The 19,881-nt window shown below is 41.0% G+C and overlaps 1 protein-coding gene across 1 annotated transcript in view; it reads right to left on the bottom strand.

The window, feature by feature from the left end:
• Positions 1 to 1,138: 1,138 nt before the first annotated feature.
• Positions 1,139 to 19,881, bottom strand: part of RIMKLA (ribosomal modification protein rimK like family member A) — a 30,712-nt gene continuing 11,969 nt past the window's right edge. The window contains exons 2-5 of the mRNA XM_004371875.1: positions 15,611 to 15,841; positions 11,505 to 11,591; positions 5,315 to 5,518; positions 1,139 to 1,839 (exon numbers count right to left, since the gene is read on the bottom strand). Coding sequence (XP_004371932.1) covers positions 1,349 to 1,839; positions 5,315 to 5,518; positions 11,505 to 11,591; positions 15,611 to 15,841 — 1,013 coding nt within the window. The 3' untranslated portion in view covers positions 1,139 to 1,348. The remainder of the gene's footprint in view (positions 1,840 to 5,314; positions 5,519 to 11,504; positions 11,592 to 15,610; positions 15,842 to 19,881) is intronic.

The following is a 19,881-nucleotide window of genomic DNA, read 5'->3' on the forward strand; positions in this document are numbered from 1 at the left end:
CAAAGATAACACCAAAGAGGAGTTCTAAATGTTCTTCATACATGCAACTTCACAGTTCAAGAGTATAGCCTCCCAAGGAAATAAATTATGGTAACTCTTGAATGCATATGTTTTTGTGTATTTGGTTAAAAAGGTAGCCTTGCTCATTTACAGACATACTTTGTATAAGCAGAAATGGAAATTGCCATTTCCATGAATTTTCCCAAGGGAAAGGATCATCATCTACTGCTTGAAGAGTTAAAATGAAAAGCACTTGGTGTACGTCTACATTAGCCCAAAAAAATGTGCAATGAGTAATTCCTGATACCTGAATCTCCCCGGTTTGGAAAAATGGGTGAGGATAGGTCTCTGGAGCCTGGATAAGACTAGACTGTCAGGGCGATTGCAGTGTGTTTCCAATGGCTCTGTCTACCAACATAAACACACAATAAAACCTACTACAGTTAAGTAGTATACAAAATTTCAGTACAGAGGAGGAAGAACAATTATCTTCCAGGAGCTTTCTATGAGTCCATTGAAAAGAAGGTTCATGGGGTTAGATTCTAGTACACGCTTAAGAAATAAAGTGTGGCCACTAGCTCACTGGAGTGCATTTCCAGCTGAGGCCAAAGGCAGCAAAGGTGCAAGAGCTGCTGGGGCTGGCATTAGTTAAAGCAGGGTCTACGAGTCAGGAGTGGGAAAAAGCAATTTGTAGAAACCTCCATTTACAAAGTAGGACATTTGCCAACGAGTAATATTCAATCCCACTTTCTACAAAGTGCTTCATTGAAAATGCTAATGAGGAAGCTCCCAAAAATACCAAATCCTGAGTATCAGAGAAATATGGTCAAGACGGTGATTGATGAGGAGCGAAGGCTGATCTTCTAATTGTCTTTGAATTGTGAATTCTCCAAGTGTCACACACACACACACATAGTGAAGAGAAGGTTACTGAAGTCACACTCCGCCTCTTCTGCACATGCCTCGGTCTTGTGGTTGTGTTAGAGTACAGTATTTCTAGGAGCCATTCCAAGTTAATGGGCTCTACTGGTAAAAGCCAGAGCAGCAACCAGAGTCAGCGCCTGAAAGTCAGCCGCAATATCCAAGGGCTTGCAGCAGACATTGGTCTCAAATCTATCAGCTGGGATGTTGTTTTTATTGAGTGTTTTTATCTTGGTCTTTGTAAAAACCACACAGCTAGGCCATTTGCTTAAATCATCATTAGAAAGAATGCTGAGTGCCCAGATGGGATTTCTAGTTTCTGTGCAAATGAAATCATATTAGTCCAGATTTTATTCACTCAAAACTACTAGGGAAGCAGTAGGATTTGGTTTAAATGCTGCCCCCCCCCCCCAAAAAAAGCAAGAATTCACTTAAGTTTTAATTCGGAAGCAATCCTGTTGTTAATGTTGTAGCTGGGTTCGGGCAGCATGGGGGATGGAGCCCCCATTGTGCTTGCTGAGGGATCTTGGATCTCTCCCAGTTCAGGCTCACTCTCACTAGAGGTAGACCCGTTGTTGATGGTGTAGACGCTCTCTGGAACTCCCTGAGCTGAAGCACAGCCATCTGGCTCCTTCTTCTCCCTGGGACTAGACAGTCCTGGGAGGAGAGCCATCTTCCCAGTCTGCCTGTTTGGCAGCAAGGACATGGTGTAGTCTGCAATGATCCCACCCACATCTAAGTTGCAAGCCTGGTCGAATGCTAGGAAACCAACGTTGGCGTTTGCTTCACACACCACAAAGGAGCCATCATCCATGATGAGGAGATCAATACCACAGAAGTCCATGCCTAGGATATTGGACACTTGAATAGCCAACTGCTTGCCTTGTTCCGTCAGCGGGCACATGACACCCACACCACCTGTGGGGAAAGCACAGTGACATGACAGTGACAACCAACACTGACTAAAGAGACAAATCACTCTTCAGATAAGAGGTGGGAGAATGCTGATGGGGGCAGTGAGACAGGCATTTTTAATTATCAATAAAAGTTCTGGGTGCAGATCTGAACATCCTTTGGAAAAATAATATGGTCATCTCTTATCAGGAATCTTAAAAGCATTTATCCTTTGACCCAGTCATCTCACCACTAGGTATCAATCCTAAAGAAATAATTTTATGTACAGAAAAAAAACTTTATACACAAATATGTTGACTGCACTATTATTTAAAATATTGAAAAATCATAGTGCCTGGTAGATAGTAAGTGCTCAATAAATATTTGTTGAATGAATAAATGAAAATTATAAATAATCTAAATGTCTGGCAATAGAGGAAAACAGAATACAGCCATAAATAATAATGCTCATAGAGAGTTTATAATCTCATGGGAAAATATTTAGAAGTGTTAAAGACCGTATAGTGTGACTATAATTATGAAAAAAAGATATGGTCTGAAAAAAATATTGGAAAGAATGATATCAAAATATTAACGGTGGTTATCTCCAGATGGTGAGATTTATGATAAATATCTTTTTTTATTTGACTTTTCTGTATTTTCCAAATTTTCTGCATTGTGAATATATTCCTTTTATGATTATAAAAAATAAAATTAACTTATTTTTTAAGAAGAGAGAGACAGAAAGCCTTGCAAGACAAAACTCTGTCTCAAGGAGAAACTCTAATTGCCCTTACTTGCTAAAAAGCTTTGACCTCAGACTGAATTGTTTCTCTTTAGCCCTCTCAAAAGACTTAAGACTTGTATTCTCAGGTCCAATAACTAATGTCTTTACCTTATTTACACCTATTACATTGTGTAAGGAAAAGGCTATAAAACAGTTTTAAAACAGTTCACCAAGATAAGCAGCATGGATAAATCATAATGCAGTTACTAGTTGAAGAATGGGTTTTGTCAGGTGACTAAAAAAGGCAAAATGGTAACACATAAGGTTCAATACTATGGCATTACACATGATTATCATGAAAGTTAAATGAGATTCACAATAGCCAAAAGGTGGAAACAACTGAAATGTCCATCGACAGATGAATGGGTAAACAAAATGTGGTATATACATACAATGGGATATTATGCAGCTGTAAAGAGAAATGAAGTCCTGATGCGTGCCACAACAGGGACGAACCTTGAAAACATCATGCTGAGTGAAATAAGTCAGTCCTAAAAGGACATCTACTGTATGATCTCACTTATATGAAATAAACATATTGCTGTTATTTGCGGTCAAGTCGATTCCGACTCATAGCCATCCTCTGTGTGCAGAGTAGAACTGCTCCATAGGGTTTTCAAGGCTGTGACCTTTCAGAAGCAGATCTCTAGGCCTGTCTTCCAAGGTGCTTCTGGGTGGGTTCGAACCGCCAACCTTTCAGCTAGTAGTCAAGTGCTTAACTGTTTGTGTCACCCAGGGACTCCTAAGCAAATATATATAAATCAAAAATTAATATTGGTTACCAGGGGTAGGTGGAGCCCTGCTGGCACAGGGTTAAAGCTAACTTAAAGGTCAGGGGTTCGAACCCACCAGCCACTCTGCGGGAGAAGGATGTGGCAGTCTGTTTCTGTAAAGATTGACAGCCTTTGAAATCCTATGGGGCAGTTCCACTTTGTCATATAGGGTCAGTATGAGTGGAATTGACTAGATGGCAGTGAGGTTTTTTTTTGACCGAGGGTTGGAAGGAGAGGGAAGGGGGAGTTTTTGCTTAGGGGGCAGTTAGTTTGTGTTAATGGTGGTAGAATAATTTAGAAAAAGCAAGAATAGGTGTACAACTTGAAGAATGTGGTCAATGTCACTAAATTATACATGTAGAAATTGTTGAATTGGTGAATATTTTGCTGTGTATAGTTTCACCACAATAATAATAAAAAAGAAATTTAAAAAAAGTAAATAATATAATACATAAGGTGCTTAGCACTGTGTCATCCTGAATCTAACGTTTGCCTCTATCACACCAAATAGTATAAGAATATTTTACAATGATCTGTTTACATGTGTTCTTTACTAGACCATAAGCTACCGGAGGGCAAGGACTCGCTCATTAAGCTCTGTTGTTGTTAGTTGCTGTTGAGTCAATTCCTACTCATGAGAACCCCATGTGGGCAGAGTAGAACTCCTCCATAGGGTTTTCAAGGTTGTGATCTTTAGAAAGCAGACCACCTTTCTTACAGGGCACCTCTGGGTGGGTTTGAACCACTAACCTCTCAGCTAGTAGCCAAGCCTTTAACCATTTGCGCCACCCAGGGATTCTTCATGTTTTTCCACATGTCCATAATCTACCACAGAGTCTGCTTGTGGTAACTGCTCAATGAATACTAATGAGAGAAGGGCCAAGTTAGCGTGAGATCTCAGCCTGTTAGTCACTGGGCTGTGCACTCTTCTGGTTATTTAGGAAGAATCCTCGTAGTGTTTTGTTTGTTGGTTTGTTGTTTTTCCATATTACCAACATATCTATTTATTTAATGAGGCTGACAACAGCTTTCTGTGGTGGGGACAAGAATTTACCCCCTTCCTAGAACATCTCCATTCCGCACACCATATACCAACCCTTATCAACAGGTTAATGGGATGGGGTGATGCATTAAACCAAACAAACTGCAGCTTTCTAATACCTAATAACATAAAATAAAAACAAAAATTTTCAATTAAAATGTAAAAGCTGAATATTTCTCCTGCTACTGCCTTAGTTTGTTGTTGTTGTTGGCTACCACTGAGTCAGCGCCCGGCTCATGGAGACCCTATGCACACCTGGATTGTACTATTGTGATTCACAGGGTTTTCACTGACTGCTTTTTTCAGAAGTAGATTGCCAGGCCTTTCTTCCTAGTCCATCTTAGTCTGGAAGCTCTGCTGAAAACTGTTTAGCATCATGACGATATGCAAGCCTCCACTGACAGATGAGTGGTAGCTGTGTTTGAGGTGCATTGGCCAGGAAGTGAACCGAGGTCTCCCGCACTGAAGGCAAGATTCTTGCCTCAGCTGTTGCAACAGCTTTCAGACTGATCTGCCTGCCTCTCATCTTTTGCCTTCAATCCATCCTCTACCCTGATGTCAGCTTTTATTAAACACTGATCTTCATGTCACTCCCTTGCTTAAACCCAGCTGCTAAATCTTAACACCTACAGAATAGGGTTCAAACCTCAGTGTCCTAACACCACTGGCCTGACCTCTGTCACAGCACTTCTACCATCTCTCCCTGCTGGACTGTTGCTGCTATAGAACAGGGCTTGTTTCTAATTCATCTCTGTGAACCTAGCAGAGGATGCTGAGGAGAGGGTCTGACAAGATAGTAGGCATGGATACACATTCACTGAATGGGCCCAAACATCATAATAAAAATCTCAGAGCCTTCCATGACTAACAGATCGACTCTGAGCTTTGATACCATACCGAGAGAGCAGTTGCTTTGCATCCGTCCGTCTGTGGAGCAGCGAAGCATAGAGCCTATCACTTGGCCCCCTACGACCACCACCCGGATATCTTTTCCATGTGATTCTTTCACATACTTCTGGAACAGGTAGGGCACATCATGGCGGATCAAATGGCAGATGTCTGAAAGGTGATGCTTATCTCTTGCAAGAAAAACAGCTTTTCCTTTAAGAAGAAAGACAAACAAGAAAAGTACTTACAAAAGCCTCTGAACCCTGTCCTTGCCATCCTAGCTTCCTGTCCCATAGAACATCCAATTCTTTCCAAACTTGCCTTGCTTTGGCCACTTCTATTTCTCTGACCTTAGACTCTTGCTTCTTATCAAATGACCAAAACCAAAACCAAACCCATTGCCGACGAGTTGATTCTGACTCATACCGACTCTATAGGACAGAGTAGAACTGCCCCATAGGGTTTCCAGAGAGCAGCTGGTGGATTTGAACTGCTGACCTTTTGGTTAGCAGCCGTAGCTCTTAACCACAGTGCCACCAAGGCTCGAAGTTTTATTTTCTCTTGATTTTCCACAGATCTTAATAATGTTAACCTCTGCACCACCACCCCACCCACAACCACCACTCTGTTTTCAAGATGAAATAATAATGTATTTTAGAAACACAGAACAGGGGCCAAAATACAATCCTAAGGATCTAGTCAACTCAGTTCCAAAAACATTTAATTAATATTTCCTGTAGGCAGGGTCCATTTCTAATCATTTTTTTACCCTGAGCTTAGCACACAGGACAGGTGTCAATGTTTACAGTACATAATGAACTGAACATACTTTAGAAGAATCCCAAGCCTAGATGGAGAGAGACCCAAAAAATATAACTACAACACAGCATGATACGGCTTTAAAATACTATGGGAGCTCAAAGGAGGGAGCCACTGATAGACATCCTTCCTCCTTTTAAACATAAAAAAAAAATCTTATTTGGATATACTCATTTAATTCCTAAAGGAATGGTCTATACTTCTACTGATCTCTGGGGAAAGCATTTCTTCTTGATTCCAAATTCTTTATTTTCTGCTTGAATCACCTATGCTTTTGTAATTATTTAGCATCTGCCTTCCATTTGCATATTAGTTAATAGATCTGAGCAGGGGTACCTGATAGGTTTGCTCTGCAAATCTGACATAAGCAGGTCCAATCTAAGCATCCTTTTTAGCAAGTATGGAACAATGAGATTGAATTCCTAAGTTTTGTGTCACCACCTTAAAAGGAGTGGAACCATCTTAATAAAAAAAGTGATGGGCATCAGCCCCTAGTGGCAGGTAAGATTGAAGAGTCACATTGAAGCATGTCATATCCAGGGCTCAATCATTCCTGAGATGACTAGAACCGACACACCTGACAGGCCTAGAGGAGAGGTACAAGTGATTTGAAGATGTCCAAGTGGCAGGCAATAGAGGCTATGCAGTTAAGTGGGCAATCAATGTCTGGGAAGTTCAGGATGAGGAACAGAAAAGGTCCTGGCAAATGGGCAAAATGTAGCATCAGTGCTCTAAGCCTCCATCTATGAGGGGAGGTGCAAGCAATTGGACATCTGGCACCAGGATCTCTGACATCTGGCAACAGATGGCTGGGATTCAGTTATAGGCACTAGGGATCCTGTAGGTCTTAGGTAGGATTTTCAGCAGAGATAGGGACTTGGTTCCTTGGTTCCTGGCACAGTGGTTCTAATATGGGGCTTAGTCTGTGGTTAAGAAAGGAGCTAGGGTTTTAAGGCAAAGGAGAGAAAAGCAGGGAGGGGCATTAAGATTTGCTGATTATCTACTATGTACTAAGCACTTTGGGTTTTTATTATCTTATTTACACTTCACACTAGCCCTGTGAAGGAAATAAGGGTTCATGAGATTAGTAAAAGTTTGTGCCACTCCACTGCCTTCTTTGGATTTATTCGCAAATACAGACATAAAGTCTAACTTAACTGCTATAACTTTATTTACTCCCAATTCGTTTTTCATGCTAAGATACTATGTAATACTTAGGAATAAATTTAACCAAAGAAGGGCAAGACCTGTACGCTGAAAACTACAAAACATTGCTGAAAGAAATTAAAGCTCTAAACAAACAGAAAGATATTCAGTGTTCATGGATTGGAAGACTTAATATTGTTAAGATGGCAATACTTCCCAACTGATCTACAGATTGAATGCAATATCTATCAAAATCTCAGCTGCCATTTTTGCAGAAATGGACAAGCTGGTCCTAAAATTCTTATGGAAGATGTGCTAGGGACCCGCATAGCCAAAACAATCTTGGAAAAGAAGATTAAAGTTGGAGGACTCAACAATTCTCGATTTCAAAACTTACCACATAGCTACAATGATCAAGACAGCATAGTACTGACATAGATCAATGGAATTGAATCAGAAGTCCAGGAATAAACCCATCTTTGTTCAATTGATTTTCTACAAGGGTACCAAGACCATTCAAGGGGAAAAAAATAGTCTTTTCAACAAATGGTGCTGGGACAATTGGATATCCACATGCAAAGAATGAAGTTGGATCTTACCTCATACCATATACAAAAATGAACTCAAAATGGATGAAAGACGTAAACATAAAAGCTAAAACTATAAAAGTCTTAGAAGACAACATAGGGGTACATCTGCGTGACCTTGGATTAGGCAATAGTTTCTTAGATGTGACATGAAAACCGCAAGGTACAAGAAAAAAATGGATAAATTGGACTTCATCAAAGTAAAAAAACTTTTGTATTTCAAAGAACACTATGAAGAAAGTGAAAAGACAACCTACAGAACAGAATAAAACATTTTCAAATCAGATTTCTGATAAAGGCCTAAAAAAAAACCAAACATGTTGCCGTCAAGTTGATTCCAACTCATAGTGAATCTATAGGACAGAGTAGAACTGCCCCATAGGGTTTCCAAGGAGCAGCTGGTGGATTCCAACTGCCAACCCTTTGATTAGCAGCAAGCCCTTAACCATTATGCCACGAGGGCTCCGATAAGGGGTGGGAGAATAAGGAACTAGTATTCAGAATATATAAAGAATTCTTAAAAGTCATCAGCAAAAAGACAACCTAATTTTAAAATGGGCAATGGATTTGAATAGACATTTCTCCAAAGAAGATATACAAGTGGCCAATAAGTACATTAAATGATGCTCAACATCATTAATCATTAGAGAAATGCAAATCAAAATGATAATGAGATATTATCTACCTAACACCACTAGCATGGCTATAAGAAAAAAAAAGTGGGGGGATAGAAAGTAACAAATGTTGTCAAGGATGCTGGGGGGAATTTAAAATGGTGCAACCACTGTGGAAAACATTTTGGCGATTCCTCAAAAGGTTAAACAGAGAATCACCATGTGACCGAGCAATTCCACTCCTAACTACCTCCCCAAGAGAAATGAAAGCATGTGCCCACACAAAAACTTGTACATGAATATTTATAACAGCATTATTCATAATAGCCCAAAAGTGGAAACAACCCAATGCCCATAACTGAAAAACAGATTAACAAAATGTGGTATATTCATACAACGGAATATTATTCAGTCGTAAAAAGAAATACATTCATGATACAACATAGATGACCCTTGAAAACATTATGCTAAGTAAAAGAAGCCAGATATAAAAGACTATATGTTGTATGATTCCATTTATATGAAATGCCCAAAGCAGGTAAACCAATAGCTGTGGAGGGAGGGGGGAAGTGGGATCCACTGCTAATTGGTACAAGGGTTTGTTTTTTTGTTTTGTTTTTGAGAGATGAAAATGCTCTGGAATTAGTGGTGACAGTTGAACAACATAATGACTATACTAAAAATCACTTTAAAATGGTGACTTTTTTGATACGTGAAATATATCTCAATTAAAAAAAACTTTTAGAAGGCATTATGTATTATATTTAATTTCTGTTTATTGTCTGTCTTCCTTTTCTAGAATTAAGCCCCTGGATGGCAGGAATTTTTGTTTTGTTCCCTTCTGTATCCCCAGAGCCTAGAATAGTACCTGGCATCATAGGTACTCAGTAAATATTAGTTGAGTGACTGAATTTCAGTACGGTAGCCTATCGAAATGCTTCAAAGAACCCCACCTTGCCACCCAAACTCATTTAGTCCTCAATACGACTCATCTACTCAAAGTTGCTTTGCTTATACCTGATTCTGTACGCTTTCTCACTAATTTCCTCCAGTACAGTTTCCACACTTCAACATAAGTCTCCTTTCCTTCCAGTGAAGCCTTCCCTGTCTCTTGGCAGAGCTGGCCCCTCCCTCCATTAGGCTCAATCAGGCCCCTGGGCATGCCTGTAACAGTATGCATCACACTGCTGCAAATCAATTGTCTCTGCACATTTGAGCTCTTTGAGAGCAGTGAATGCGTCTAGTTCATTTCTATTTCTCAGTCTCTAAATTACAACAATTACTCTTTACATGTTTGTTTAGGGTTACCTCGCCTCACTGAGGATGTCCTGAACACTTAAGTATGACATCTGGGTATCAAAATAAGGTACCTGCTCATATGAGACTGAGTTCTGCTGCATACACCTTATCCAGCAATTTCTGAGTCCCTCCTATGTACTGAGCACTGTACTAGGCCTTACAGAGACAGAGATACACAGGACCTGGTCCCAACTCATGAGCAGCTCAAGGTCTAACAAAGGGAACAGGCACATCAAGCTGTACGTGTAGTATATGCTTAGAGGCATATACAAAGTGCTATGGAAACACAAAGGAGAGGACAATTCATTTTGTCTGGAAGAGAGGGAGGAAGACAAGGGATTTTCTCTAGAAAAGAAATACATCTGAGCTGGTCTCAAGGGATAAGCAGGTGGGCAGAGGATGATGGAATTCCAAGCAAAGGGAAAAGAGCAAAGATTCAAAGAGAGGAAGACATGGCCTATTTGGTGAATGAGAAGTAGTCCAGAATGACTGCGTTACGGGGAACTCATGTGGGCACTGTGGCCAGAGAATGCTGCAAAGGAAGGTTGGGGCTGTTTGTGTAGGGCCTTCAGTGCCATGATGAGGAATAGGGACTTTAATAGGCAACACAGAACTCTGGGAGCATTTTTTGAGCAAGGGAGTTGCAGTGTGATGGATCACTTTTGTGTGGCCTTTCCAGCCATAGCCTTGTAACTCCCACCCAAGTGATTGGGCAGGACTGTGCAGATATGGTAATTGTGACCCACCAAAGGGATTGGTAAGTTTTGCCATCCTGCTAGGCTTGAAATGAGCCACCACAGAGGTGAGAAAGAGAGCCCATGACCGCCAAGGAAGAACAACCAGGAGCCAGCATGTCCTTTGGATCTGGGATCCCTGCACTGAGAAGCTCCCGGAAACAGGAGACAGAGAGAGAACCGTAACACTAAAGGCAGCAAGAAGTGACAGCAGAGGCCCAAGAGCAGGAGACAGTGCGGTGTGCTTCCCAGCCCACGGAGAGAGAAAGCTAAGTGCTTTTGGTGACAGGTCTAGGGATAGGGAGAGGTATACCTGCGAGCAAGGCTGGGAAGAGGCTGTCCTGATGGAAGAACTGTATCCTTGAGTGTTCCTGAGCCTGAACTGTAACCTGTTACTTCCCTAATAAACCCCAGAATCGTGAGTATGGTCTGTGAGTTCTGTGTGGCCACTGTAATGAATTATTGAACTCAGTAGAGAAGTAGAGAGTGCCATATGAGGGACTTTTGGTGTCAGAGTTGGTAAAGGTGGCGAAGAGAGGAGGCATGTCTGACCCCCGTCTCAGAGGAATCAGCCTTGGGCTGTTGATCTTGATTTTCCTTTCCCCTTGTGAAGCTAGAGGAGGTCAGACACTGCCCCCACACCATTTTTACAGTAGTAACAAGAATAGATCCATGTTTCAGAGTGACTCCAAAAAAGAATAGAGGATGCACTGGCAATGGAGTTAGGAAAACCAGAGTCAAGTCAGGAGCTGGCTGCAATAGTCCAGGGAAGAGATGATAAGGGTCTGATGAAAGTGAGGACAGAGGGAACAGGGGTCTGTAAAAAGTGAGGACAGAGGGGACAGGGGTCTGATGAAAGTGAGGACAGAGGGGACAGAGGTGAGAACTACACTGGGAGCTCTTCAGGGGTGAGCTCCATTTCTCCAGGCAGCACTGCTGCCAGTCTGATGAGAGTCTTGCCCGGGCAGAGCTGCAGGAAGCCCAGGAGAGTAGCATTCACCTCGGTGTCCCCGTGTGCTCTTCACCACCACCGGGTAGCCCAGGGGCTCGGCTTCATCAATCATTTTTGAAAAGTCGTCATGCCCACCTGCCAAGAAAAGGTGAAGGTCAGTGATGGTAAGGCTGATGGTCAGGGAGCGGTTAGCGCAGCACTGCCCCTCTGTGGGAATTCTTGTGAGGCTTCATGTCTCTATGATTAAAGAATTTCGCACTCATTCAACCCAACTCACATGTATCATGCATCTGTAATGTAAAAGGTTGGGGCAGGGAGATGAAGGAAACCAACATTTATCAAATATCTTCTATGTGGTAAAGGCTTCACATGCCCTAGTTCAAGTAATCCTTATAACAACCCGATAGGTAGAGATTTTTCCCCCTTTTAATGACTATAGTAGGCAGAATTCTAATATGGCTCCAAGATTCCTACTCTTTGGGATATATACCCTATATAATCCCCTCCCCTTGAGTGTAGGAAGAACGAGTAACTATGATGGGAGAGCATTCTCATGATTCAGATATTAATCAGTTGACTTTGAGTTAATCAAAAGGGAGATTATCCTGGGTGAGCCTGACCTAATCAGGCAAACTCTTTACAAGAAGGTGATGCATTGGAGAGACTCTTACACTGGTCTTGAAGGAGTAAACTACCATGCTGTAGAGAGGGCATGTGGTAAGGAATGGTGGGCAGCCTCTAGGAGCCAGGAATGGCCTGTGGCTGACAGCCAGCAAGAAAGTGGGGTCCTCAGTCCTACAACCACAAGGACTGAACTTTGCCAACAAATGGTGAGCTCGAAAGAGGACTCCATGCCTTAGATGAGACTGTAGCCCCAGCCAACACCTTGATCTCAGCCTTGTGAGACCTGAGCAGAGAAGTCAGCTAGCTATGCCATGGCTAGACTTCTTACCCACAGAAGCTTCAAGACAATAAAAGGGTATTGTTTTAAGTCACTAAGTTTGTGGTAACTTGTGATGCAGCAATAGAAAACTAATACACAAAGAAACCAAGCCTGGGAGTTTGTCTCAACCAAAGTTAAGGTATGACTCTAAAGCTTGAAGTGGTTCCAACATACCACTTTAAGCCTTAATTTAAAAAATACAAATAATGTGTAATGCCCTCAGAGCCTACATTTGCCCTTCATTTAATGGCATCAAACTAGCGTGTCTTTTGGTTCTTGGACCTGGTTTTTATGGTTTGCCATCTTCCTTGCTGTCTGTATGCCAACTAATACTTCTTACTGCTGTCAGTACGGAGCAGGAAACTTCCCTCCTGCTTCTCCCTGCTATGGGCTTAAAATGACAAAACTCACTTGTGAAATGGTTTTCCAGCACAGAAATAACTAGATTCCAGATGAGGGTCTGAGAGCTCTCATTAAGTGAATGAAGTTTGGTGCCTGTTGAGGTTTTGACACATTATTTGGGTTGTTCAGAGGTCCTTTGGCCTACTTTCTAGTTCTCAAAAATGTGCTGGATAGATGAGTTTTGTATATACTGTGGTGTATCAGTTTTCTATTGCTACTGTAACAAATTACCACCAATTTGGTGGCTTTAAACAACATAATTTTATTATCTTACAGTTCTGTAGGTTAGAAGTCTGACACAGATCTCACTGGGCTAAAATTAAGGTCTCAGCAAGACTGCATTCCTTTCTGGAGACTCTGTTTCCTCACCTATTTCAGCTTCTACAGGTTACCTGTATTCCTTGGCTCATGGCCCCTTTCCTCCACCTTCAAAGCCAGCAATGGCAGATCGATCCTTCTCATTTTGCATCACTCTGACTCTGTTCTGCCTCTGTCTTCCACTTCTAAGGTATTATATTGGGGCCATCCAGATAATCCAGGATAATCTTCCTGTTTTAAGGTGAGCTGATTAGCAACTTTAATTCCATCTGGAACCTTAATTCCCTTTTGCCACGTAACCTAGCATATTCATAGGTTCTAGAGATTAGATTTGTGGGCATATTTGGGGGCTCACTACTCTGCTTACCACAGGTGGTATGGTTGTTCATCAATGTTTGCAAAGCAAAATACTTCTGGAATACTAATAAGGCCTGTCTTGTTCACAAAAGTGCTAAAAAAAAAAAAAAAGGGGAAGAAAGAAGAAAACAGAAAAAAAGACATGAAGAGGGAAGTGTAGATAATCTGGGCGTCTTCATGAAGAAGACATTTTATAAGAAGGAAAACTCCGAACATCCTGACATCCCACCAATAAACTTAACTCCTCTCAGTCTTTTTTCCTTCCCTTATCATCCAGGGAAAGAGAGGTCCTTCCTATCTAAAGCCATTCCTGTACCTGTCCTTTCAACCTTTTCCCTTTCACCTGTTCAGGGATCTTACACCATCAAGTGTCCCCTCTCTGCTGTAACTTCAACCTCCCAGCCCCTAATTTCATCAGCATTTAAACATGCTCAGTTCTCTCACATCTTAAATCCCTGTTCCTTGACCCTGCATCATCTCTTAACTACAACTTTGTATCTCTACAACCAAGCTACCTAAAAGTTATATAAACCTACTGTTTCCATTTCCTCACCTCACATTCACTTCCTAACCATGACAATTGGGCTTCTATTCCCATCACTAAACTGAAGCTACATTCACCATGGCCCTACTAAACTCCCTGTTGCTAAATTCGGTATATATGTCTCAGTGCTTATGTTACTTTTCCTTTCAGTATCACACAATACTTGTTATACCATCCTTCTTGGAATGTCCTCTTCATTGGCTTCTGTGATCTCTCTTCTTACCTCTCTGGTTGCTCCTACTTAGTCTCTTTTATAGGGTCCTCTTCTCTAACCACTTCTTCAAGGATTCCATCTTGACCCCTCTTTTCTTTTCATTCTCCATATTCTCCCTGAATAATCTTATCCACTCTCGTGATTTTACTTAACATAATGAATACTCCCAAATCCAGTTCACTAGTCTGCACCTCTTTTAGGAGCTCCAAATCCATTTTTATCTGCTACCTGCTGAATATTTACTTGTGTATACTATAGACACTACAGGCAGAACATGTCTCAAACTGAAATCATCTCTCCCTAAAAACCTCTTGCCCCCTACCCACAAATCTGTTTCTTCCCTCATATTTCTAGTCTCAGTGAATGTTTGCTTTGGTACTATCCATCTGGCTGCCTAAGCCAGAAGCCAGAGACTCTTCCTTGATTCTTCTCCATACTCTTCATATCCATTCACTCATCATGTCCTATTATTTCTACCTTCTTCATAATTTCTTAATCTGTTCACTTATCTTCATTTTCCAATGGCCACCTTAGCTTATACAATCATTGCTCATTTGGGTTATTTGAAAAGCCTCCTCACTACTTATCCTGTCTCTACTCTGCCCTTGTCTACTCTCTTCTCCATAGTGTAGCCAGAGTGATCTGAACTTTAACTCTGATCAAAGAACCTCCTTGCTTAAAGCCCTCAATAACTTCCAGTTACTCTCAGGGTTAAACCTAATCTCATTCACATGATGTATAAGGCTCTTCATCTTTCCAGCCTTATATCAAAACTCTCTGCCCTCATTTACAAACTGCTTGGATTACCATGTTAGGTCATGTTCTCTCTTGCCTCTAGGTCTTTCTATATGCTGCTCTCTGCTTAGACTGCCCCCCCCCCCACAAGCCCTCATTTATCTGAATAATTTCAGTTAGTTTAGATGTTAACTCTTTTTAAAAGCCTAACTCAATGTTTTCTAAACTGTATTATCGGCTCTCCTATGTATCCCATACCACCTTGCACTAATTCTTATCATGACATTTACTACAGTGCACTGAAATTGCCTGTTTACTTGCTGTCTTCTGTATCTGATGAACTGGGAATGCCTTGAGGGCAGGACTCTCTTACTGCGATATAGCCCCAGTGCCTAGTAGGGTGGTTGGAACACAGTGTACACCTGATAAATAGTTATTGAATGAATTACAGAAAGAAATAACCAAAGGCATCTAGACAGAGAGAATGGCCATGGTATAGACCCAAGATGCTGAATCATCTAAGATGAACAGAGTCTCACTGAAAAGCAACAAGAGATACTAGAAAGTTTCTGGGGAGAGAAAACATAGAGATACAGGAGGCTGGGAAAGGTAAGTTCCAATTTTATTTTAAGGAGACTCACCATAGGAGAATGTGTCTGGCATGGGGACCCCATGCCCAGCCAGCTCTTGGAATGTCCAGAATTTGTTGATGCAGTTTAAAATGCTCTGTGGGCGGTTGACTAAGCGGCAGCCCAACTTCTCCAGGTGTCGCAAGACAGTGATTTCACTATCTGATTGCACAGAGGGTGTGGACACCCGCACAAGCACCACATCTGGGAGAGTGGTGAGTGCCTTCTGATTCAACTGCAGACCTGCAACCGAAGGACAAAAGTGAGCTCTGTGCTTGCCGTAGCTTAGTCCCAACAGATTCCTCAACACCAAACCTAGCAGGAACATAGCCTTGAAAATGGACACCCAGACATCCTGTTGTAACAAGAATACTTTACAGTCAACCCTGTACTCCAAACAAATGGGCAGAGCATGATTCTGAGGAAACATAAAGGACTGAACAGAAAAAAAGCAAAAAAGCAGCCCATCAAGAATAATCCAGTTAGAAGAATCCACGGGAGATAACACAGCCCGACGCCTTCCTTCAGTGTAGTACTAGTATTGCCTCAAAGTGTAGGTTAGGAGGCTGAAGCCGTAACTAAAAGGAAACAGCTTAGATCACTAAGGAATCCCTAAGGCCCTTTTATGATGTAACCTTAAAAAGTCAATCTAACTGGATATTATGTAACCATTTATATTGTTTTTATAAACATTTTATAATAAATGCAACGAAGTAAATATTCAGCAAAAAATGGATACAAAATTATAAATAATGCATTATGATCTATACATTAGAACAAGCTGAAAGGAAATAAACCAACATTTTAACAGTAGGTAAAGGATTATAGGTGATTCCTCTTTTATATTTTCTACTTATCTGTATTTAAGTGCAAATTAACTTAATAATAATTTAAAAATCCATGTACTGAAAAATCAATTCATTAATAAACATTTTAGAATGCATCCAAAGACAAATGACCCATGTATTGAAAGGACTTGAATCGGTATTATACTGGGTGACCTAGGAGTATTAGATTAAAGTGAAGACAGAGGAACAGGAACATGGTCTCCAAATATCTGAAGCACTTCCATGCAGAAGAATTATTTGGTTTGTCATCTATGATTCCAAGAGCTAGAGCTATCTGTAAGAGCATTACTTTGTCTGTCTTGTTCACTGCTGTATCCCCAGCCCCTAAAACAGTACTTGGTACATGATAGGCACTTGATATTTGTTGAGTTGAACATAAGCTACAGAGACATAGGTTTGGATTCAGCAAAAGGGAAACTTTTCTACTGCCTTAGGATGGAATGGGCCTAGGCTCACTGATCACTTAATGGTCCAGAGGCATTCAAGGGCCAGGTGGGCTCACAGCAACCTGCTTGGCCCCTTTCAACCCCCACATTCTATGGTTTGTATTACTTTAAGTAGTTATCTAGGCATCTATGATGTACCCAGCACTTGGAGATGGAATGATGGAGACAGGAAATGGGATAGGTAGGGCAATGAGAGTTCAGGAAGTTACTTGGTCTCCCTTGCTGCTGTTGTTAGTTGTTAGTTGCTGTCAAGTCGATTCCAACTCATGGCGATTTCATGTGTGCAGAGTGGAACTGCTCCATGGAATTGTCAAGGCTGTGACTTTTTGGGAGTAGATCACCAGGCCTGTCCTCAGAGGTGCTTCTGGGTTGAGTTCGAACCACTGACATTTCAGCTAGTAGTGAGCACTTAACCATTTGCACTTTATGAGCCTTAATCTCTAAAATGCTCTAAAGAAACCCTTTAAAACCCAATTTACAGAACCACCTTATAGTCTTTAACATAAAGCACCTTCTATTTCATAACTGATAGTATGCCATATAAACTTTTAATTCTAAGAAAACAAAAGATACTAATGAAGTTACAATTTTTCCATTGGGGAATGGATAATATCAATACAAAAGTTCTAAAAAAAAAAAAACTCCCACAAAAATAAAATAAAAAACCACTACTATCCTGCTCTAACTTGCACACTTTCTCCTCGTTATAAGTGGTGTTTCACCAACTTAAAAAAGGAGGGGAGAGGTGCAGTCATTTGGACAAATTATTTTCAGTACTTCTGCGGATAGTGTCAACCCAAGGAACTGAAACATAATTCTTCACTTCGCCTTCAGAAAACAGTATCATTTATATATGCTTTTATTATTCTGTGAAAAATTCCTTTACTACTCACAGCTTCTGGGGAAAAAAATGAAAGGAAGGAAAAAGCAAACCCCATGTAGTATCCTCAAAATTGCTAAGAAAGAAAGAAAAGGATTCAAATTGATGAGAATTGTTAGTAAATACAGAACACTCGGAAAAAGAAATAGCTCAGGACAACATTACATAATGAGATAAAGTATGTAAAAATGCTTTGAAAACTATAAAATACTATACATATGTAAGGCACTGGCACTGTTATTGCACAGACATTCCATTAAGCAAGGTAGGATAATTTATGGAGGTTTTTACCACCTAATGAGAAAAATGGCTTTGCAACAGAAAAGTGACCTAGAGAAATGAGAAGCAGCTGAAACGTCTGGCTTTTAAATCCCAACATAAGACCACAGACAAACAGTTAAACTTCTACGTGAGAAAAAAAGAATTCAATCATTTCTGGAAATACCAACAACAAGTGGACGGAGACAGCTCAGCCTCGACAAGCAGATTCACATAGACCTAGAAAATCTTACCAGGACTGCATCTCTCTTCTCCAAAGGTAAATCTTTGGGCCTGGCTCATTCCAACTGAGGCCTTTAATAAATGAAGAATGGAATGGGTTAAAGTGTAGCCTGAAAGGCTATACCAAGCAATTAGACAGACTTGATCTCTGACTCTGTGCCCGTTGTCCAGCCCTGTGCAGACAGGGACATGGCAGGTTTAAGGATACATCTGCAGAACTAATTACATATTTGCCCACTGATATTGCTGCTATTGGCAACTTCACTTGCCCCCGTTAATTCCTGTTCCCTTAGCCTCCACATTTCTAGAAGAAGTAGAGGCTGAAGAACAAGAGGTTGCCACTCACCATGGCCTTTGTGGGAACAGCTATTCCATGCATCTATGGCCAAGAACTTGGGTTTAAGGCTGCCATTGGCAAACCTGTCAGTGAATTCTGAGGCCTTTAACCACTGAAGTAATGTCTGCTGCCTCTCTCCACTAGAATTTCCTTTCAGGAAAGGACCTGATAAACAGGGGGAGCTCAACAGTGCCGCTCTTCCCAAGATGCTTAACATTTCCACTATAATCTACAGACCTCAGACCAAGGGAATGAAGAGTTGATGGTAGGACATCAGGGAGGATAGGGCTCTGCTTGGTTGGCAGTAGACGGAAGGAAAGCCCTCAGCAATGAGGCTCTTGCCCTCAAATACCAAGAACTTCATGTGATTAAATGCCCTAGTAATTTGGGTCATTACCTTGACCATAAACAAAAGAAAAAATTACATTCTCCTTTTTTCAGCAGGGACAGAAGCACTAAGAAAGAAAGAGAGAGGTAGGGAGGGAGTGAGGGAGAGAGGGAGGAAGGGAAGGAGAGCGGGGAGAGGAAGAAAGGAAGGAAGAAAAGGAAAAAAGAAAAAAAAAAGCAGAGATATTTGAGGTCTCCCAGACTCCAAGACTGGGATTGAGATTTACTGTTTATCCTCAAACCTTTTTTTTACTAAAATGATCAGTCTGTCCCCAAGCAGGTCAATAAGATAGTAGTGGAAAAAAGATCACACCCCAAACCAGACAGTACAGTAACCAATAGCTGACCTAGTCTAAATAAGTATTTTGAAACCAAAACAATATTATATTTTCTCCATATTACTTTAAAAGGAATAATCTACTTTCATAGGTAATTGTGTTCTAATTTCTTTTTGAACTCACTATTTATATTTGGAAATATATATTTTAATGCATTAAAAACAAGATAAAAAAATGGGATAACTTTTCCCAAAGAATTGAGTCTTTTTTTTTTCCTAACTCACATATTGGATTGTTGTTGTTAGGTGCTTGTCCAGTCGCTTCTGACTCACAGCAACCCTGTCTATGTACGACAGAACAAAACACTACCTGGTCCTGTGCCATCCTCACAATCATTGCTATATTTGAGTCCATTGTTGCAGCCACTGTGTCAATCCATCTCATCAAGGGTCTTCCTCTTTTTCACTGACCCTCTAGTTTACCAAGCATAATGTCCTTCTCCAGGGACTGGTCCCTCCTGATAACGTGTCCAAAGTACATGAGACAAAGTCTCATCATCCTTGCTTCTAAGGAGCATTCTGGCTGTACTTCTTCCAAGACAGATTT

Source organism: Trichechus manatus, unplaced genomic scaffold, assembly GCF_000243295.1.
Source record: "Trichechus manatus latirostris isolate Lorelei unplaced genomic scaffold, TriManLat1.0 scaffold00015, whole genome shotgun sequence".
Classification (NCBI taxonomy): domain Eukaryota; kingdom Metazoa; phylum Chordata; class Mammalia; order Sirenia; family Trichechidae; genus Trichechus; species Trichechus manatus.